The sequence below is a fragment of the Octopus sinensis genome, linkage group LG9 (assembly GCF_006345805.1).
Source record: "Octopus sinensis linkage group LG9, ASM634580v1, whole genome shotgun sequence".
In the NCBI taxonomy this organism is placed as follows: domain Eukaryota; kingdom Metazoa; phylum Mollusca; class Cephalopoda; order Octopoda; family Octopodidae; genus Octopus; species Octopus sinensis.
In genome coordinates, this window is record NC_043005.1 from 17,015,736 (window position 1) to 17,039,922 (window position 24,187).

At 38.8% G+C, this 24,187-nt stretch overlaps 1 protein-coding gene across 1 annotated transcript in view; it reads left to right on the plus strand.

Moving 5' to 3' along the window:
- The first annotated feature begins 14,715 nt into the window (after window positions 1–14,715).
- The window catches only part of LOC115215643 (bifunctional peptidase and arginyl-hydroxylase JMJD5), a 32,426-nt gene continuing 22,954 nt past the window's right edge, over window positions 14,716–24,187 (plus strand). Inside the window, exons 1-3 of the mRNA XM_029784893.2 lie at window positions 14,716–15,255; window positions 19,174–19,240; window positions 23,233–23,355. Coding sequence (XP_029640753.1) covers window positions 14,804–15,255; window positions 19,174–19,240; window positions 23,233–23,355 — 642 coding nt within the window. The 5' untranslated portion in view covers window positions 14,716–14,803. The remainder of the gene's footprint in view (window positions 15,256–19,173; window positions 19,241–23,232; window positions 23,356–24,187) is intronic.

Here is a 24,187-nt window from a genome sequence, read left to right on the forward strand (position 1 = left end):
TACTTATGTCTATCAAAGGTTACAGGCTGACAGAATTGGGAACACACCAGACAAAATGCCAAGGAGCATTTAGCATTCTTAGCCGAAATTCTGCTGACATCCGCTTTGCCTTTCAGGCTTGATAAAATAAGTACTTGTTAAATACTGGACTTGATGAAATTGACCAGCACCATGCCACAAGATTTCAGGCCTTGTGCCTATAGTAGAAAGTGTTTATGGCTGTATTCCATTTTGAAATTTGGTGTGTGTGTGTGTGTATATATATATATATGTAATAAAATAGGGTAAGATTATTAATAATTTTACCAAGTATATATATATATATATAGGTGCACGAGTGGCTGTGTGGTAAGGAGTTTGCTTACCAACCACATGGTTCTGGGTTCAGTCCCACTGCGTGGCACCTTGGGCAAGTGTCTTATACTATATCCTTGGGCGAACCAAAGCCTTATGAGTGGATTTTGTAGAAGGAAACTGGAAGAAGCCTGTCGTGTGTATATATATATATATATAATATATATATATATATATATATATGTCCCACCCATGCCAGCTTGGAAGGCAGATGTCATCGTATGAGTGTGCTTTCAAGTGGATACAGCTATAAATAATAGCATTTAATATACTGAGTTAAAATCCTTTGGCTAGAAAAGAGGTTGAATGTTGCCTGTGGAACGCTAACCGCCATTCACAAGATGCAGGTTCAGTTCCTGAGATAGTCTTTTTTGTCCAAGGAATTTTTTTTAATCCAATATAGTAAATGCTGTTACTTATGTCTATCAAAGGTTACAGGCTGACAGAATTGGGAACACACCAGACAAAATGCCAAGGAGCATTTAGCATTCTTAGCCGAAATTCTGCTGACATCCGCTTTGCCTTTCAGGCTTGATAAAATAAGTACTTGTTAAATACTGGACTTGATGAAATTGACCAGCACCATGCCACAAGATTTCAGGCCTTGTGCCTATAGTAGAAAGTGTTTATGGCTGTATTCCATTTTGAAATTTGGTGTGTGTGTGTGTGTGTATATATATATATATGTAATAAAATAGGGTAAGATTATTAATAATTTTACCAAGTATATATATATATATATATAGGTGCACGAGTGGCTGTGTGGTAAGGAGTTTGCTTACCAACCACATGGTTCTGGGTTCAGTCCCACTGCGTGGCACCTTGGGCAAGTGTCTTATACTATATCCTTGGGCGAACCAAAGCCTTATGAGTGGATTTTGTAGAAGGAAACTGGAAGAAGCCTGTCGTGTGTATATATATATATATATATATATATATATATATACACACATGCACACATATATATATACACACACACACACATATATATATATGTGTTTGTGTGTCTGTGTGTATATATGTTTGTGTGTCTGTGTTTGTCTCCCCAACATCACTTGACAACCGATGCTGGTGTGTTTATGTCCCCGTAACCTAGCGGTTCGGCAAAAGAGACTGATAGAATAAGTACTAGGCTTACACAGAATAAATTCTGGGGTTGATTTGCTCGACTATAGGCGATGCTCCGGCATGGCTGCAGTCAAATGACAAACAAGTAAAAGAAAAATATGTGTATATATATATATATATAAGATCAAGGTGTAGGAAGAAAGCTTCAAGCAATCCGTAGTAAATATAAAAAAAAAAAACTTTGGGGACGAGTGGTTTATTGAGATGGTAGGTTGTGGATTTTGTTTCGAAGAACGATAAGCTAAAAAAAGCTCTTTTTTTTTATATTCCACAGTAGGCGACCAGGGTTGCCAGGTGTGTGAATAAGAATACAAGAGTTACAGAATGGATTAGAAAAGATCTGGGCTACATATGTTTCATAGCAAGTGGAACCTCAGAAGTGGTAAAATCCAAGTGAGGTGTATACTGCAGGCTACTCTCCAAGCCAAGGACACCTTCATTAGATTAAAGATTACATTGTTGCAAAGAGGTACATGTTGATACAAAGAATATTCAATCAGGATGTGTCAACTTTTGTATGTATATATATATCATCATTTGATGATGATTATAAATAATATGGATGGCTAATTTGCAATTTTACAACCCTAAGGCAGAAATATATGTCCCTAAAGTGAAGCAGGAGTGGCTGTGTGGTAAGCAGATTGCTTACCAACTACAGGGTTCTGGGTTCAGTCCTACTGCATGGCACCTTGGGCAAGTGTCTCTTACTATAGCCTTGGGCTAACCAAAGTCTTGTGAGGTAGATTTAGTAGATAGAAACTGAAAGAAGCCTGTTGTATGTATGTATGTATGTGTTTGTGTGTCTGTCTGTACCCCCACCATCGCTTGACAACCAATGTTGGCGTATTTCGGTTCGGCAAAAGCGGCCAATAGTTTAAGTACTAGGCTTACAAAGAATAAGTCCTGGGGTCGATTTGTCTGACTAAAGATGGTGCTCCAGTATGGTTACAGTCAAATAAATGAATGAAACAAATAAAAGAAAGGGTACTAATCAGCACCACTCGTATTGCTAGAAATAAGAGCTAAAACAACTCAATAGTCAATGAAAGCACTATCTTAATGATCTATGTTACCAGTAGCATTGAAAAGCAATCTGACATAATGAAAAAAAACAAAAAAAACATGGAAAACCTAAACTTAAATTCAAAGATACTGCAAAAAGGAATATGAAGTGCAAAGGAATTGGTCAAAATAAATGGCAAACTAAAGCAAAGAACTGACCAGTTAGAAGAAAGGTTATCCCAGTCATACCAAAAGCCATGAACAGTTATAGTCACAATGGCTGGCTGCAGATAATAATACACACACACACACGCATATATATATATATATATATATATGGCGCAGGAGTGGCTGTGTGGTAAGTAGCTTGTTTACCAACCACATGGTTCCGGGTTCAGTCCCACTGCGTGGCACCTTGGGCAAGTGTCTTCTACTATAGCCTCGGGCCGACCAAAGCCTTGTGAGTGGATTTGGTAGACGGAAACTGAAAGAAGCCCGTCGTATATATGTATATATATATATATGTGTGTGTGTTTGTCCCCCTAGCATTGCTTAACAACCGATGCTGGTGTGTTTATGTCCCCGTTACTTAGCGGTTCGGCAAAAGAGACTGATAGAATAAGTACTGGGCTTACAAAAGAATAAGTCCCAGGGTCGAGTTCATCGATTAAAGGCGGTGCTCCAGCATGGCCGCAGTCAAATGACTGAAACAAGTAAAAAAGTAAAGAGTAAAAGAATATATATATACACCAACACATGTACATACAGCTTAATAGCTATGTACCTCTGTATGCATACATATTTAGTAGAAGGTATTGATGAGTGTGTGTATATGTAATCATGGACTTGTGTAGTAATTGGTACATCTATATTTTTGTGTAAGTGTATATATATTTATATATATATATATATATATATAGGGAGAATTCACTAAAAAACAAAAGACGAAGACAGGTGGTGAAGAAAACAAACAGATGTATTAGTATAATGCTCAGGAAGTGGAAAAGTCTTTAACATTTCAAGCTTACTTTCTTCCACAGAAAGAAACAAGGAGAATATATATATATATATATATATAAGCAAGGAAAAATTGTAAAAAGGCAGAATGCTAAATTGAAAGAAAATTTTAATGAAAATGGGTGTATGGAAAAAGTTTTTGAAAAATTGATAAAATATATATCATTTCTCCACGTGCGGTCAACACAACCCCACCATTTATTGATCTCTCTCTCTCTCTCTCTCTCTCTCTCTCTCTATATATATATATATATATATATATATATATATATATATTTGTAGATTTATGTGTGGTTTGTATAAATATATATATCTATGAATGTATGATTGTCAATTTGTTCACCTGCCAGTTTGCAGAAAGAAGTAAATAAAGATTTTATTTTAAATTGTTGAAAAGCTTTGTTAAACAAACTCTGTGTACGTGTTTGTTTGTTTGTATATTGTTTGTATGTCTTCCATCATTGGTCTATATACGTCTCTTCTTTTGCACACATGACCTAAATATCTGATCTATTATACAGTCATGAAGTAAATAAATGTGTCGTATGTCTTTTGTGGTGCCATCATCATCATCACTTTGAGGTTCACTTTCCTACGTTTTTATGGGTCACACAGTTTACTGAGGCAGATTGTCTACAGCAGGATGCCCTTCCTGTCACCAACCTTCACCTGTCTCCAAGCAAGGTGATATTCCCCCCATGGCCAGACATGTTTCTGCAGGACATTGGAAATGAATGAATGCCACTACTTTTACTCAATTACAACTTTCACATGATATCAGACAAGGGGGGCACAAACATACCCCCCCCACTCACTCACACATCTCCACACACCCACACAATGGCCTTCTCTTGTAGTTTCCATCAACCAAATCTACTTACAAGACTTTGGTCAGTCCAGGGCTATAATAGAACACACTCGCCCAAGATGTTGCACAGTAGAACTGAACCCAGAACTACATGATTGGGAGACAAACTTCTTAACCACACAGCCATCTGTGCCCTCTCTCCTGTATACACACAGACATATATGTGTATGTTTAATGCTTCCCATGGTGCATGTGTCTCTATCTGCTTATATATCCCTTTTATGTGACCTGTTGCATGGTCGGGTCGTTGGCGAATAAACCGGCAACCCCACCAAGCTTGCTTGGTGAGGAGGGTGTTTATTGGACACCCTGTGGGATGAAAAACAAAACCTGTCAAAGGGCGGAGGAACTCTTGAGAGTCAACGGCCATCCAATAAATGTCTTAAGGCTGTATCATGCGTGGGGACATAGAAATAATCAGACTGAATACCTGATCGCCCGGTTAAACCATTGGGAGTTAAGGACTCCTAGCCTTTGTTAGGGCATCCTTCTAGGAGAAGGTAACTGGGATAACTCCAACATCAAACCTGCGGCTCAGTGGTTACCGATGATTTTGACTTGTTCTTCTTTTCTGATTATGGCTGCTGTTGCTAAGTGAGTGGGATTGACTCAGTGCACAGCCTTTCCTCACTTTAAAAAAATCTTCTTGCACAGGCATTGCACGATAACAACATTGATTAAGCTTCATGCAATGGCCATACTCGATAACGAGGGGGCAGCCACCATGTGTCGTCTGCATATTTCATTCTCCCCAATTACTTTATCAGCCTGTCAGTCAAACTCGTAATCTTGTTCATAATCATTAATTCTTGCTAAACCCCCACCGCCCCCGTTTCCTCTTTCTTACATAACTAAATCCTTCAACATGTCCAACAGGTGAACCACAACAACCATCACCAAAACACCTGTAACCCACCCCACCTACCAACTCTTCGGTTACATAAATTCCACTACAACTTTCATTGCAGTAACATAACATTGTGAAAGTTGTCTGTTTGACATTTCCATCATAGAAAAACAAACATTCTACTTGGAATGTAAATGTCTCTTCTTACAAGGTTTCTTCCAACATACAGTTCCTCTTTGTCTTTTCCTCCCCTTCATTATTCCTCTATTTAAACTTTTTTTGTTGTTGTTTAAGACATTAACCTTTCCCCACTTTCTCTCACCGTTTCTTAGCACCACTTCCATTTCCCAATCCTTTTTTTTTTTTTATTAACCAAAAGGGGCTAAACATAGAGGGGACAAACAAGGACAGACAAAGGGATTAAGTCGATTACATCAACCCCAGTGCGAAACTGGTACTTAATTTATCGACCCCGAAAGGATGAAAGGCAAAGTTGAAAAAAATTGACTTGTAAAGACAAGGAAAGTCTTCATATATCGATAAGACGGGGAAAGAATTTTCTAATCATCACTGCCATTTCCCTATCTTTTTGTGCACCTTTCACTCCCAGGCTTCGGATCCACTCACAAAACCTCTATTTTTCTATCTCCTTCTCATTTTTTCTCCTCCTCTCTCCCCGTCTCCGTATTGTTCTATTAAATGAACAGACAAAAGAAATACCTTGCAGTATTTTTTTATGGCTCCTTTACATTCAAATCCTATTTTAATGTCCACTTTTCCAGACTTGCATGAGTTATACAGAATTCATTGAAGTATATTTTCTACAGCTAAATGTCCTTCTGTTTGTCAACTCTTGTTTGTTTCCAAATAAGGAAATGTTTTCCTATAGCCAGACATGCTTTCATGGAAGATAAGAAATGAAAGGCAGCGAGCTAGCAGAATTGTTAGCATGCTGGGCATAATGCTTAGTGGTTTTTGTCGGTCTTTACGTTCTGAGTTCAAATTCCGCAGAGGTCAACTTTGCCTTTTATTCTTTCAGAGTTGATAAATTAAGAACAGTTGCGTACTGGGGTCGATCTAATTGACTGGCCACTTCCCCCACCCCCCCAATCTCAAGCCTTGTGCCCATAGTAGAAAGGAAGATAAGAAACGAACAGTACTACCACTACTTGTGTGACAATAACACTTGTTTAAAACCATTGTGTAATGTCATGACAAGGACACACACACACACATATCATCATCGTCATCATCTGTCTTCCATGCTATCATGGGTTGTTCAGTCCAATAGGAACCAACAAGCCAGAGAGAGCTGAACCAAGCTCCAATGTCTGCTTTGGCATGGCTTCTATAACTGGGTACCCTTCATAACGCCACCACCTTACAGAGTGTACTGGGTACATTATTCATGGCACCAGCATTTGTGAGGTTACCAAATAACTTGTAAGACAAGACCCCTTCGATGGAGTGGGGGTCAAGTATTGCAGGAGGAGAAAGTATGGGAGAGGGGCATGAAAATGGTGTTTTGCTAAAGATGGGATACATGGCTTCCTTAACTCTTTCAAGCTGGGTGGTACAAATAAAGCACTACTTATTTGTATCAGTTTAATGAGCAGTGGTACATAATTCGTATCAAAACTTAAAATTCTTTTTGCTGCATGGTTGGTAAAATGTACCACTTTGATCTACTGTGCCCATAGTAGAAAGGAAGATAAGAAACGAACAGCACTACCACTACTTGTGTGACAATAACACTTGTTTAAAATCATTGTATAACAACCTTATTAGGACTTGTGCCTTGGAAGGTAACTTTCTAGGTGCAAACCCTTGGTCATTCAAGACAGAAGGGGGTCCTTCTAAATTTATATTTCACATGGAATCAAATTTCTATAAGGTTACAAACTGATTTCTGTAAGGTTACAAATTGATTTTAGAAGATTCTGGTTTGGTATTTTCCAGAAATTAGTCAAAGTCACATATTGCAACCCAAAACCTCAAAGAAAAAGCAAGAATATACAAATAAAGTTGCTAATACTGAAAAGGTGTAGGCATAGATGTGTGGTTAAGAAGTTCGCTTCACAACCATATAGTTTGGGGTTCAGTCCCACAGCATGGTATCTTGGGCAAGTGATTTTTACTATAGACCCTGGTCGGCCAATACCGTGTGAGTGAATTTGGTAGATGGAAACTGTGAGAACAAGCAATCTATGGCAAACAAAGGTAGAGTCTTTAAAGTCTGTGGACAGGAGTGGTTGTGTGGTAAGTAGCTTGCTTACCAGCCACATGGTTCCAGGTTCAGTCCCACTGCGTGGCATGTTGGGCAAGTGTCTTCTACTGTAGCCTCGGGCCGACCAAAGCCTTGTGAGTGGATTTGGTAGACAGAAATTGAAAGAAGCCTGTCATATATATGTATATATATGTGTGCATGTTTGTGTGTCTGTGTTTGTCCCCCTAACATCGCTTGACAACCGATGCTGGTGTGTTTAGGGTCCCATAACTTAGCGGTTTGGCAAAAGTCACCGATAGAATAAGTACTAGGCTTACAAAGAATAAGTGCTGGGGTCGATTTGCTCGACTAAAGACGGTGCTCCAGCATGGCCGCAGTCAAATGACTGAAACAAGTAAAAGAGAGTACAACCAACCAAAGTGTGTAAATGTAGCAAAACACTGATAAGATAGAATGAGGCTCTGTTCACCATCATCATCATCATCATTTAATGTACTGCTATGTGTTGGATGGTGTGACAAGAATCAACAAGCCAGAAAATTGTGCTGTGCTCCGATGTCTGCTCTGGCTTGGTTTCTTGTGCTGGACGCCCTTTCTAATGCTACCACTTCACGTACTTGGAGTGGTTCTTGACCAATGTATGTACAGTAGAACCTCGCAGTACGAGTGCACCATTGTATGAGTAATTTGCAGTACGAGCCGAGACTCGTGCGAATTTGTGTCTTGATGTACGAGCAGAAACCCAAAGTACGAGCACACAAGTCGTCCCATTTTTAAGGTAATTCAGTTAATAAAACCAGTTTCTCTTTTACTCTTTTATCTTTTACTTGTTTCAGACATTTGACCGCGGCCATGCTGGAGCACCGCCTTTAGTCGAGCAAATCGACCCCAGGACTTGTTCTTTGTAAGCCTAGTACTTATTCTATCAGACTGTTTTGCCAAACCACTAAGTTACGGGGACGTAAACATACCAGCATCGGTTGTCAAGCGATGTTGGGGGGGACAAACATAGACACACAAACATATACACACACATGCATATATACATATGCATATATACGACGGGCTTCTTTCAGTTTCCGTCTATCAAATCCACTGACAAGGCTTTGGTCAGCTCGAGGCTATAGTAGAAAACACTTGCCCAAGGTGCCATGCAGTGGGAATGAACCCAGAACCATGTGGTTGGTAAGCATGCTACTTACCACACAGCCACTCCTGCATGTTCATATATATACATATACATACACACACACACACATATATATATATATATGACGGGCTTCTTTCAGTTTCCGTCTACCAAATCCACTCACAAGGCTTTGGTCAGCCTGAGGCTATAGTAGAAGACACTTGCCCAAGGTGCCATGCAGTGGGAATGAACCCTGAACCATGTGGTTGGTAAGCAAGCTACTTACCACACAGCCACTCCTGTGCCTATGGTTTACATATTTCTTTTGCAATCTTTTCTTTAAAATTGTCATTTTACTTGTAACTACTCCTTTTTTGTTTTGAATACCATAAAATAATTTTTTTGAGTGGTTTCAGGGGGCTGGAATGGATTAATTATATTTTCGTTAATTTCAATGAGGAAAACTGATTTGTGAAATGAATAAATTACAAGACAAGCTCAGTCATGGAACGAATTAAACTCATACTGGAGGTATCATTGTATCTGTGTTTCTGTGTGTGTGTGTGTGTGTGTGTGTGTGCTTTCATGTGTGTCTGTTTGAGTGGTTACTTTCAGTCTTTGCAAGAAAATAATGCTAAGCTACAAAGAGTGATTTTCATTGACCATTTCCTGTCAACAAATCATATAACAAATGTTTTAGCTTTGAAATATCAAAGATGTGTGGAATGAAGAGAAAAAAAATCTGCTAGCATGCAAAACTTAACATAAAACAAACAAAGAAGCACATCCAGCAACCCTTTCGATACCAACCCGGCTAAAACCGGCTCTGGCTCTGAGTACAAATGTCTTGTTTTCATATGTTTTGAATTAAAATCTTCCACCAAACCTTAGTCCCAATTCATGTTCCTAACTCTAGCTTAATGATGACTAAGTTATTTTACTAAATTCTTTGTTATATTTAAAGTAATCGAAAGAAACACATAGCATCTCAAAATAAATACAGTAACAAAAGGGTTAATAAAACATGTCAAAAACATGAATTTTGTTTCCTTTATATGAACCACTTAACTGTGAATCAGAGTATTAAAGTCAAACCTGAAGTCAGCAAAACTAACAGGAATATTACTGTATAGCTTGTTGACAAAACAAACAGATTAGCCATTAATAAGATTTATATTTAGAGTTATTGTATTATTTGATGTGACAATGTGACCAGCCATGCAATGTTATAATCCCACAGGTGTTCTGTCTTCAATACAGAGAAACTTTTAAATGACGGAGTTAATTACTGGGTTTTATTCTTTTATCATTTTACTTGTTTTAATTATTTGATGGCGACCAAACTGGGGCACCACCTTGAAGAGTATAAGCAATCAAAGTGACCCTAGTACTGTGAGGCAAAGGGAGAGAGAGAGAGAGAGAGACATTAGGGTCCTGCACAAAACATATGCGTTATTTAGTTAGGGCCCTTTATACGAGATCAGCAAAGGCATCCTCCTCCTGCAGGACAACGCTCCGGTCCACAGATCAGAAGCACAGGCGTGCGGCTATGAACTCCTCCCCCATCCCCCCTACTCTCCTGACCTTGCACCCTCTGATTTTCACCTCTTCCCAGCCATGAAGTTGTTTTTGAAAGGAAGCGTTTCCCAGATGATGCAGCCTTGATTTCTGAAGTCACGTCGTGGTTGGAGGACCAAGCTGGGGTCCTCTACAAAAACGGTCTCCAGAGCTGCATCAAACGATGGGAGAAATGCGTAACTCAGGGTGGTTCCTATGTAGAAAAAGACTAATAACTGTGCCAAGTTTCGTTGCTCTACTGCTATGGGAAGTGGGTCAGGGGCATTACTTATTGAACTCCCCTCGTACTTGGAGTTCAAATACTGCCATGAAGTAAACTTTGCTTTTCATTCTTTTGAGGTAAATAAAATATAAATGTCAGTCATACAGTTGAGCTGATTAAATTTTCTTCTAACACAACTTATTCAACCAGGGCCGGCTCAAGGGACTAACAACTTGGGCAGTCGCCCATGGTGCCATGTGCCGAGGGGCACCAAGGCAGGCTTGACAAAGATAAGGAAATTTCCACGACCATCAGCTTGTACATGCCGAAGTTCAGCTTGCTTAGGGCTGGTCCTGTATACAACAAGAAAAACTAAGATTCTGAGGAGAAATGATTTCTTTCTTTCAGGTTGTATGATCATTTAATGGTTTCCTTGTTGTCTTGCAGTCTTCAATGTTCATATATGTAGCAGAAGCACTGTCCCGGATATATAAGTTGTACTCCAATAGGGACCGTACTTCAGTTTCATAGAATATTAGTAACTAATCAAGACTAAAATATTTTCTGGCCTTAATGCTGGAAGCTAGCCTTTGGGACACAGATTTGCCAATGCTATACATGTACATGGGTGGGTCCAGCAAATTTTTTTTTTTAATCACTATCTTAATTTAAAAGAACTGTAGCAAAATCAATTTCTTTTATGGTATATTGTAGTCGACTTTTATAGGCTCCACACATTAATCTTTAATGATTGGAACATTTGGTTGAGTTCTGTACTTTGATTGGCCAAGTTTTGCACTGGATATGGATCTCAGATCCAATCATGTTGTGTGTAATACATTCGAAAATAACTAACCTGAACCATCACATGTATCTAATGACAGCCAAAGCTGAATTATCCAATTGATGGATGAACTATACAACCATCAGAATCTGTGATGTGTTTATTTGGTCCACTGTATAAATTAGCAGAGGAATAAAGTCTCACTGTTTTTTTTTAAAGTTTGTTTCTTGTATCATTTCCATGAGTTAACACACAACACATGTTATATAATAGTATGCAAAATTCCATAGTAAACCAAGAGAGATTTACAACTGCACAGCTAAAGAACCATGAAGAAATACTACTACTAATAATAATAATAATGCCCTGTTGCAGTACCAGGCAGTGGCTCTTGTGGCTTCTGATCATAACTGATTGGAAGTGTTATGTACATTGTTTTGTCTTGTTATAAAAGATGGGCTACAGCAAATATTCTGCTCAATACCACAGATTTGCTTGTCATTTGTTTGACCATAGACAGTTGAGCATGTCCCTTAGTGGCTGACGATATGTGCCTCTCTGATCACGAGCAGAAGTAGTGGGGGAACATCGTAGCCATGTGTTGAAAGGAATTCTTGGAGGTTTGGATAATTCACCTCTGGAAACATGGGTGTTTTGTTCATCATCCTTTAACAAAACTTTATTCAAGGACCTTTTGAGCAGGATGGGCTATTTGACCAGAAGAAAATTCTAACTGGACCCCACCTGCAAGGTCATGCACTGTTTATATTGATATGAGATCACTATGTCGCACACACGTGATTGTGATGCATGTGGCTGGCGTACCCTTATCAGATGGGTAATCCTGATGGGTATACTGGGTTTTGTATATTTTACCCCAGTGTCACTTTGATGGCATGCACTGATCTCTCACTCAATAATAATAATAATATAATAATAATAATAATAATAATAATAATTGTACTTCCCGTCGAAGACTTCGTATGAGTGTTCAGGCTTTGCCGAACAAATAATTTGTTTATAGGGATCAAATGGTCGTGGTGCACATTAGCTCACTTTTTCCATGAGATCAACGTTTTAAACTGGTGCACTGTGCACCACGCATCAGGTATCGAAGTAATTGTAGAGCAATGTGAAATGAAGTGTTTTGTTCAAAAGTACAACACACCACCCAGTTTAGGAATTGAACTTACGATCTCACACTTGTTAGTGCAACATCCTAACCACCAGGCCATGTGCCCTCAATGATAATAATAATAATGATGATGATAATAATAATAATAATGATAATAATAATTTTTATTTCTTTATTGTCCACAGGGGGATAAACATAGAGGAGACAAACAAGTACAGACAAAGGGATTAAGTCAATTATATTGCCTCCAGTGCGTAACTGGTACTTATTTAATCGACCGACCCCGAAAGGATGAAAGGCAAAGTCGACTTCAGCGGAATTTGAACTCAGAACATAACGGCAGACGAAATACCGCTAAGCATTTTGCCCCGCGTGCTAATAATAATAATAATAATAATAATATTAAATAACTACTGGCTCAAGTGATTAAGGTCAACACACGAGTGAATTGCATTGCAATTAGACAACTACCTACAGATTAGTGCAGTTCCGGAATAGATTGTAGAGGGAAAAATAATATTGTTGAAAGATCGGTAAAAGGGCAATGTGATTGGCAATTACTAACCCATTGTTTGTCTTAATGTCTTATAGAAAATGTTAATAGGGCATCCTGGCAGGGAAAATATATACGTCCCTGGTGGAAAGCAATCTACTTCCAGTATAACAAAAGGCGTGCCGAAAAGGATCCAAGGGCACTAAGGACCACCTTGTGATAGACAAGAAAAACTGCAAACGGTACTAAAGAAGAAAAAAAACTGGATAGACTTTAAAACGGCTTACAACATGTGTGGAAGAGCTAAGAATGTGTGTGAACTGATTAAGAACAGCATGCCTAGTTGGAAAACACGTCATTTCTGTAACAACCAGCACTTTGTCAAGGTAACAATCAAAAGAGGTATCTTCCAGGGAGATTCTTGTTCACCTTCATCATATTTGTCATAGTTCGATCCCACTTTCCGTAGTTCTACGCAAAGTCAACGTGCATTATGAGCTGAGAAAGAATGGACCTCGTCTCAACCATCTTCTCTTCATGGATGATTTAAAACTCTTCACAAAAAAACTGAGCCTGGAATAGAGAGGCTGGTTGAGACTGTGCAAATGTGCAGCAAGGATACAAGGATGGAATTCTGTATCTCAAAGTGTGTGGTGCTCACTTTGAAACAGGGAGAAAGAGCAGATTTTAGGGACATAGAATTGCCAAGCGGAGAGCGAATGGAAGACCTGGATGATGATAGATACAAGTACCTTGGGATTCAGGTGTTGGACAATATCCTGCCCTGATAAATGAAAGACAAGATAACTACTGCATATTTGAAGTGCCTCAATCTTCTCTTGAAGTCAAAACTCAACACAAGGAACTTTATGACAGCTATCAACATATGGGTTGCTGCTGTAATCCATTACAGTGCACCAATTCTGAAATGGACACAAGTGGAGATTAATCAACTCGATCGCACTACCCAAAAGACAATAACAATGCATAGTACCCTCCGTCCTAAGGCGAACATATAAGGTAATCACTCGCCTTATAGTGGTTCACCTATCGTGCACTCTGTACATCACAAATTTTTCTGGCTAATATATGCAAATTTATATTGCGGACTCCTCGGTATATCGCGGGTTTCTGCAGCTGATAGGTATTTCTACTGTAATAGTAAATAGTACATATGTCATGCAACATAATAACTTTGACTTGCACGGTTGCTCCCACAACCATGTTGCACACACATGGTTGTGATGCATGTATCTGGTATACCCTTATCAGACAGGTAGTAATGATGAGTAATGTACCCCAGTGTCACTTTGATGGCATGCTCTGCTTTCTCACTCTATAAAAACCCTATGGGCACAAGACCTGAAATTTTGGGGCAAGGATTACATCGACTCCAGCGTTTCACTGTTACTTTATTTATCGGTCCCGAAAAGATAAAAAGAAAAAATCGTCCGGGGGCATTTGAACTCAGAACGGGAAATCAGACGAAATAACGTTATGCATTTTGCCCGTCGTGCTAACAATTCTGCAACAACAAAAACAACAACAACAACGACGACGACGACGACGACAACAGAACTATGAAGAAATAATAGATCAGAGGGGATTTATTATTATCATAGTATAATACCGGCAATCCATTTTAATATAGGCACAATGCTTGAAATTTTGTAGGAGGGCTAAGTTGCTTTTATTGATCCCGCTAGTTGGCGGATACTTATTTTATCGACCCCGAAAGGATGAAAGGCAAAATCGACCTCGACGAGAACTGAACCCAGAACGTAAAGGCAGACGGAATACCGCTAATCATTTTGTCCGGAGTGCTGACGATTCTGCCAGCTCGTCAATAATAGTATCTATGCAGGGGTTTAAATGTTTCCGTTCCTTGACAATAAATAAATGAATGAATCTCGAAGGGAAGTAACTCGCTGTAAGCCACTAGAATTATCTTTCCTTTGTTTTTACTCCCACACTGTCAGTTCAGTTCCTGACAAGCGCATGGGACAGAGGAACAGGTTATTGTTTTGGTTTTAACGATGTCTTACTTGTTCTACCTTTCGTTACTGCTGTACACTAGCGTAATATTTGCACAGGTAGAACAACAACCATCGGCAGATACAGAGACAGAAGTAGAAAAAGATCTCACAAAAGAGCCGGGACATCTGAAGAAATTTGGAAGTGGAAGACCCACCTATCTTATTGATGAAATTGACGGTTTTCCGGACGTTGAAACATTCTTCTCTAAGTACGTATTCGGATCACGTCCTCTGAAAATGAAAGGAGCCGCCCATTGGTCACCTGCTTATCATTTGTGGACAGATAAATATTTCCTGTCTCTGGACATCGACCCAAATTCCACGGTTTTGGTGGAGGAACACAAAAAAGAGAACCGCACTCTACCGGTGAAATGGATGCATTTTCAGAAGTTTGTACAGATCTATAATGACTCGAATATATATATGGTTCAAGATGTCCCACCTTATCTCAAGTAAGTGTGAATAACAGATCTCTTTAGCAATTCATTGAATCTTCACACGCAGAACATATGCCCCTGTTTTGTTGTTATTTATTGTTATTGTTTAGACCCCCGCCTAGACTTGATCAAGGAAGTTCTTGTTCAAAGGCATTCCAGCCGTAACTATCACGTCTTTATTATGTATTTTCCAGACATAGTATATCTAAGATTTCATTTTCCATTTTTTGTTAAGACGGTAGATTGTGACGTAGAGGAAACTTGGCTGCTATTTCTGAAAGCCTAAGCGACTACGTGGAGATTCTCATTTTTGTTATAAAGTATAAGAAAGTAGCAGAGTGGATCAAGCTGTCGATGGTTGAAAGAAATGTCTTCCTCTTTTTAGTTTCCCATTCTACATTTCTTATCCCATCAAAGCTTGAAGACGGTTACCTTTTAATCAAGTTAGGGTTCCCTGCAGATAAGTACCAGTCATTAATTGGTATCAGATCAATCGACTGTACTTCACCTCGTGTCTTGTAAACGGGCCAGAGAAAGAAATCAAGCTTAATTTACTTCTATTGAATGTAAAGTGCTATTATTCTTTGTGTTTTAGCGTTAGAATATCAGACAAAAGTGTCTTGTGGTATATCTTTCTGCTCTTTGCCTCCTGAGTTCAAATCGCCCCAAAGCCAACTTTTTCTTTCTTCTCTTCTGGGTCCATAGAATAATGTAACGGTTAAGTACTGGGGTCGAATTTGCTTAACTCTTTCACAATCCGATTATTCTGTCAAATGTAATATTTATTTACTCACATTCTTTTGAATTAATCATGCGTTATCTTGTGGCTTCAAAATATCAGTGCTGTGTTTGTTTACTTTTAGTATGCCAATGTAGGATAGGTGTAAGAGACCGGGTTTGGCCAGTTTGAGCAATAAACAAGTAGAATATTTTGGCTGGATATTGCCGATTTAAATGCTAAAGGGCTAAGGAATACAAAATACTTATTAAAAAGAAGAGCAACCCTTAACACTCCCGAAGACATTGTGTAGGACACTAAAAAGAAAAAAAACTATAATCTGCAAAACAGTAAGATTCAAAAATTGCAAAGTTGAATGAGCAACACACACTAGTGTAGCTGGAGGGTGGGGGGCACCCCAGGCAGCACTTTTGGGTCTGCTGTAGGCAATATGTGTTTCTTGTGGGGTTTAGGGATGGCGAATGGAAGGGCCGCCCTGGGTGGTACACACTCTAGCTATGCTAGTGGTAACACAACCACAGATTGAAATATAATTACATCCAGTGTGGGGCATTAAACCTACATTACAAGAGGGAAAAGATATGGTACTGCAGAGGTGAGATTTGCCACAGAAGAGGAAGCAAAGAAGCACTCCACTTTGACCCTAAAAAACGAAGACCTCTTTTTATTATCGATATGCTTGGGTCATTGAGTGGCAAAAATAAAAATTGCAGGTATACCACCAGAAATAGATATCTGCTGGTTGGTGGCAGCTGTCATCCTGCTCGTAGAGGACAAAATGAGCATCTTGAAAGCATGGAAACTGCACAAACAAAACTGATTGGGGCAAGGGTTAGTTGTGGGTGCAGATGGATAGCCAAAGTCTGGAAGCAATTCTAGATATCATAAATTTACCTGAGGGTACCAACTTCCACATGGCTGTTGAGTGTAGAAAGCCAAGGTGTCACCTATGTGGGGACACAAATCATCTAAAGGCCTTCTCCTCTCAACAAAAGAGAGAAGGGAGCCTCTAATTTTTGTCAGCACCACCACTACCACCACAGCAACAACAACAACACCAACAGAGGCAGGTGACCATCATGGTTGCAAAAACAATAGTAACAGTGGCAACAACACCAATTATAGCAGCAGCAAAAACAACAGCATCAAAACCCCACCGAAACATTGACAACTTTATCAAGAGAAAAACAGCAAAAGAAATCCACCCAGGCATGCCCTGCATGGAGAGGATAGCAAAAAGCCTAAATAAAAAACAGTCACCAGGATAAACAAAAGAAAAAGAAGCAAAAACAAAGACACACTGGCACCAACACTAAAATTTGGCAGGTGTGGGGACACCTTTAAAACAAACACACAAATACCTATTTCTTTACTACCCACAAGGGGCCAAACACAGAGAGGACAGACACACGGATTAAGTCGATTATATTGACCCCAGTGCGTAACTGGTACTTATTTAATCGACCCGAAAGGATGAAAGGCAAAGTCAACCTCGGCGGAATTTGAACTCAGAACATAACGGCAGGCGAAATACGGCTACGCATTTCGCCCAGCGTGATAACGATTCTGCCAGCTCGCCACCAAACACACAAATACCTCCCCCAGCAGCAGCCATACTGTACTGCCAACAACACATCACTATCTCCATCACTATCATCACCATTACAAGCATAACCCAATTCACACACACTTCTCAGATCCAGTGGTGGCTTGTAGATAAAATTATTGGGGGTGCTGCTTCATAAAATTTTTAGCACCATCTGAACATTGCCAATGCCAGTGCTGCCTGACTGGCTCCCATGCCGGTGGCACCAGCACACCAGGGTTGGCACTGCATGAACGACAGTGCTCTCTCTCCCTAGCATGCAGCTTCCTATCTTGGACATGTGATCATGTGCACAACAGCCAAACACTGCATTGCTGGAACTGTGAAGTGCACAGTTCTATACAAGGATTTTTGTATTTTTTTTCATAAACTAAGGAACGGCTACTGACATTAAACTTAAGGATTATATAACGGACAAGTATAAAGAAAGAATTAAAGAAAAGAGGACTCGTTATATATTGAATGCTATCGATAATATTGAGTGGAAATAGGAGGGGGGGCTGCAGTTCTGCAGTGCCTATACACGAGCTGCCACCGTTCAGATCATACATCTCAACACCAGCAAAATTCAAACATTAATTGCCCTTAGTGTTCAGGGAGATCGTGGATGGTGAAGTTCTTCGATTATCCCTGGAGGTCTTCCTGTGCCAGGAGGACAGCATCACTATCATCCCCACCACTTTTATTTTATTTTTACTATTGTATATTGTGTGTGCCTTTTATACTGTTATATATATATATATTTTTTTTCTCTCATCACACTCATTGTCTATCTTTGTATTGTCCTCCTTATCCTTTGCCCTGGTGGCAAATAAAAGAAATTATTATTATTATTATTATTATGGTAGTGAGTTGGCAGAGTCGTTAGCATGCCAGGCAAAATGCTTGGCGGCATTTTGTCCGTCTTTATGTTTTGAGTTCAAATTCTGCTGAGGTTGACTTTGCCTTTCATCCTTTTGGGTTCGATAAAATAAAGTAACAGTCAAGCACGGGAACTGATGAAATTGACTTGCCCCACTCCTAAAGAACTGCTGATGTAGTGCCAAAATTTGAAGCCTTTACTATTATTATTATTATTATTATTATCATTATTATTTGACAATAATGATAATGATGATAATAATAATAATAATAATAATAATAATAATCATCATCGTTTAAATTCCGCTTTCCGTCCAACCCATGCTAGCATGGAAAGCGGACGTTAAACAATGATGATGATGATGATGATTATTATTATTATTATTATCATTATTGTCATTATCATCATCATTATTATTATTATATTATTATTATTATTATTATTATTATTATTATTATCATCATCATCATTGTTAGCATTATTATTATTATCATTATTATCATTCTCATTATTATTATTATTATATCGACTTAATCCCTTTGTCCATCCTGGTTTGTCTCGTCTATGTTTAGCTCCCGGTGGACAATAAAGAAATTATCATCATCATCATCGTTGTTGTTGTTGTTGTTGTTGTTATTATTATTTGTTGTAGTAGTAGTAGCAGTAGTCTTTTGACATCATTTTATTGCATTCTGAAGATTTCACAAATTCATTCTCCTCTTTTAGACAAGATGTGATTCTTCCTTGTTGTATTCAGTGTCCTGAATTATTTGAAGAAGGGTTTGCAACCACCGTAAGTATTTACACCTCATGCCCCTCTTTCCCCCCCTCTCTCTCTGTAACTTTGTCTGTCTTCCTCACTCTCTCTCTCTCTCTCTCTCTCTGTCATTGCCCATACTCTCCATCTTCCCTCTCACTATCTCTGGGTTTCTCAAGGCATTCATACAAAATGTATGCATGTCTTGGCTTTCTGAATATTGTTCCAATTTAGTTTACCTTCACAGTCTACTGACATGGAAAACCTATGTGGTCGCTAGACTTGCTAGAAACAACAACCAAAATTTCACTCAAGTCAAACCGTCATAAATAAGGGAAGGATACATTCAACAATGATGTTCTATATACTTTTCCTTATATTTGTTTCAGTCATTTGATTGTGGCCTTGCTGGAGCACCGCCTTTAGTCGAGCAAATTGACCCTAGGACTTATTCTTTGTAAGCCTAGTACTTATTCTATCGGTCTCTTTTGCCAAGCTGCTAAGTTACAGAGATGTAAACACACCAGCATCGGTTGTCAAACGATGTTGGCAGGGACAAACAGACACACAAACACACACACACACACACACATATACATACATACATATATATACATACAATGGGCTTCTTTCAGTTTCTGTCTACCAAATCCACTCGCAAGGCTTTGGTTGGCCTGAGGCTATAGTAGAAGACACTTGTCCAACGTGGCACACAGTGGGACTGAACCTGGAACCATGTGATTGGTAAGCATATTAGAAATAGCAACCAAATTCCTTAAAGCAGTATTCAAGGCAGCAAGCTGGCAGAAACGTTAGCACGCTGGGCGAAATGCTTAGCAGTATTTCGTCTGCCGCTAGGTTCTGAGTTCAAATTCCGCCGAGGTTGACTTTGCCTTTCATCCTTTCAGAGTTGGTAAATTTAATACCAGTTGTGTACTGGGGTCGATCTAATCAATTGCCCCCACCCCCAAAATTTTGGGCTTTGTGCCTAGAGTAGAAAAGAATTCTACGGTTGGAGGCCCTTCCTGCAACCGACTTTTACTTGTTTTTTAAGTAAAGTACTTAATTCCAGTGGTCTTTCATGCCTCAAACTGGAAGACTACATAAAATAACATCAACACTGCCCATGTAGTATTAATGCAAATGCACACACACACACACATACACTATCACACACATATACACACACTCACACTCACACATATATGCATACACACTCACACACACACAAACATGCACACATACACAAACATGCACACACACACTCTCACACACTCATACACACACAAACATATATACACACACACTCTCACATACAAACACATTCTCACGCACACACACATGCACTCACACAGACAAACACGTACTGCTGTACAATTATACACAAATACCTATAAATCATCATATTTGTGTATAATTCACTTGTGTTGTATGTGTCTGTATGTTTGTATATACATATATACATTATTATACATATAGGCACAAGAGTGACTGTGTGATAAGAAGCTTGCTTCCCAACCACACGGTTCTGGGTTCAATCCCACTGCATGGCACCTTGTCCAAAACCTTGTGAGTGGATTTGGTAGACAGAAACTGAAGGAAGCCCTTCATATATATATAGATATATGTATTTGTGTGTCTGTGTTTGTCGCCGCACCATTGCTTGACAACTGATGCTGGTGTGTTTACATCCCCGTAACTTAGCAGTTCGGCAAATGAGACACAAGTAAAAGAATATATACATTATTTCATTCAATGTTTTGTAAATTATATCATAGTTCTTAGATTCTGTCAATTTACTACTATACAAGTCTAACACTTCATGATTTACTACCTCCCAGTATCACTTTGTTCTGATAAGTATATTGACATGTAATCTTACTGCTAGACATGACAGTCAATTTTGCATCAATGGGCCTCTGTCCAGAATTTATATTCTAATTTCTAATTCTTTACATATTATCTCTTTATTTCTCTTTTATTTTTATTTTCCCTATTTAAAAAAAAAAAAATCTTCAACCTATATGAGAGCAGAATTGAATTTTGTAGTTCATATTCCAAAAGAGCTTCCTGATGAGATAGTTCTTACAAATTATGTAATGATTGTGTTACGTAAGAATTATTGAAACAGCCGTGGGAATGAATAATTTGAAATATCATGGATAATGCTTTCCATCTTTCTCTCAAATGTGTTTTGTTCTGTTCATGTATTATAGTCTGTTTCTCAGTATGTAATTTTAGGAGTTTAACATGATACTATAGTGTGCTCTGATATAGCTGGTTACTTGTTGTGCATACACAGCACGTTATCTGTATGCATTTGTGTATCATGATAAAATGCTCATGGTACTCTCTGTAATACAGTCAGCTGCAGAAAGGGCATCCAATCATGCAAATTGAAGCCATACAAATAGAAAATGGTCACTTATTATGTGCAATGTGGTCCCTGACCCATTCTGGGAGGGCAATACCTCCAAATTATATCTGATTCAGTGATGAATCATCCAACCCATGCCACCATGAAAAACACAGACATAAAAATGATGATATATATATACAGACACATACAGAGACTCATATCTATCTATCTATCTATCTATTTATCTATCTATCTATCTATCTATCTATCTATCTCTATCTATCTATCTATCTATCTATCTATCTATCTATCTATCTATCTATCTATCTATCTATCTATCTATCTCTGTATATATATATATATATATATATATATATAGATAGATAGATAGATAGATATAGATATATACATATGTAATGTAAACACACACACACATATAGGTGCATGCATGGTTGTGTGGTTAAGAAGTTTACTTCCCAACCACAAGGTTTTGGGTTCAGTTCCCCTGCATAGCACCTTGGGCAAGCGTCTTCTAATATCACCCTGAACTGACCAAAGCACTATGAGGTGTCTGATTGATGGAAACTGAAAGATGCCCATCTTATACAACCATCTGTACACACACACACACCACACACACACAAACACACACACAATAGCTTAACTGGCCAAAACTTCGAAGTCACTATCAATTCTATTCTTGTTAAGAATATATTCAAAATATATTTGAACCCTACAAAAATATGGAATAGCCTTTCAGATTAATGCAGAATTGTTTTTATTATAGCTAAGCATTAACACAAGCATAATACACACACACACGTACAGAGAGAGAGCGAGAAAGAGAGATCTTATCCTACAGAGATCTGCTTTGGTTACGTATAAAGGAATGGTTCTGGAGAAATATGGTTTGTGACTAAATTGAAGAATCATTTCAGTGTAGAATAATAAAGAATTGAAGAAGAATCATGTTTATTTGTTAAGTCTGTAATTGTTATTTCTCCCTGAAGTGAACCCTTTAGCATTCCAATCGGTCATATCCGGCCCAAATATTCTACCTGTTTTATATTCAAAATGACCAGATCCAGCCTCTCACTCCTACCTTACGATGCATTTCTAAAAATAAGCAATCACATCATTAAAATCTCAAAGCTATGAGATAACGCATGATTAAATCAAAACAATGTGAATAAATAGGTGCAGGAGTGGCTGTGTGGTAAGTAGCTTGCTAACCAACCACATGGTTCCGGGTTCAGTCCCACTGCGCGGCATCTTGGGCAAGTGTCTTCTGCTATAGCCCCAGGCCTTGTGAGTGGATTTGGTAGACGGAAACTGAAAGAAGCCTGTCGTATATATGTATATATATATGTGTGTGTTTGTGTTTGTCCCCCTAGCATTGCTTGACAACCGATGCTGGTGTGTTTACGTCCCCGTCACTTAGCGGTTCGGCAAAAGAGACCGATAGAATAAGTACTGGGCTAACAAAGAATAAGTCCCTGGGTCGATTTGCTCGACTAAAGGCAGTGCTCCAGCATGGCCGCAGTCAAATGACTGAAACAAGTAAAAGAGTAAAGAGTAAATAAGCTTTACATTTGACAGAGGAATTTGAATGCTGGAGGGTTAAAGAATTTCACGATTGTATTAAGAACATCTCTCTTCTTTTCTATAGGTTATGTGGTTCAGTAGTGGTGGAACAAAGTCGGTCATCCACACAGACAATCTGGACAACATCAACTGCTTGTTTCGTGGAGATAAAGAAATAGTCTTTGTTGACCCCAAGTATCAGGATAAGGTGAGAACAACTAATGCAAAGCTTGATTAGCAATGACCAAGGTGTGCCACAACACACTCTGGTCTTTATATGTTGCTCTTGTCTTGGTGCCACTCGCATTCACCTTTTAGTCTTTCTGTAAAGTTTCCAAGCTGATGAGTTTAATGTCTGAAGTTAGGGTGACAGCTCCTACCATATATATATATTAGCAACAGAGACAGTATTAATGTCAAGAAGTAATATCTATTCCCAATTAATTCCTATTGGAACAAACTTTACTGTGGTAGACATCATGAGAGAAACTCAAATATTGGATTTTGGTGCAGAATGCATGCTTGTTTGTTTATGCCACCAGCAGTGAGATAATTCCCCACCAATTCCAGCACTGAGACCAACAGATCTATAATTTCAATCTTCTTTGATCTCATCAGTGAAGTTTGTTCTAACAGAAAATTCATATTTAAGTGAGAATAAACATTACCTCTTGCTAGCAATACCTCCTTTGCTCCTAGTATATATCTTTTAACAAGCTAACTGGCTAATTGCTACACCAGTGCCTGTTCAGTTACAGGATTTGCTATATGTCACTAGTGTGGAAGTGAGTCGCTGCTATCGCATATATACATATATTCATCAGTCAAACCGTCCAACCCATGCCAGCATGGAAAACAGACATTAAATGATGATGATGATATCGCAGGACAGCCTGCTGTGCTAACCTTGGATCGTAGAGTGACCTGCTGTTCTTGAGGAGACCTGTTGAGTCAAGTTCGTCAACATCAAAAAATTCGAATGGAAATTGTAGTTAAGACACCCATGCCAGTGACATGTAAAAGCACCGTTCGAGCGTGGC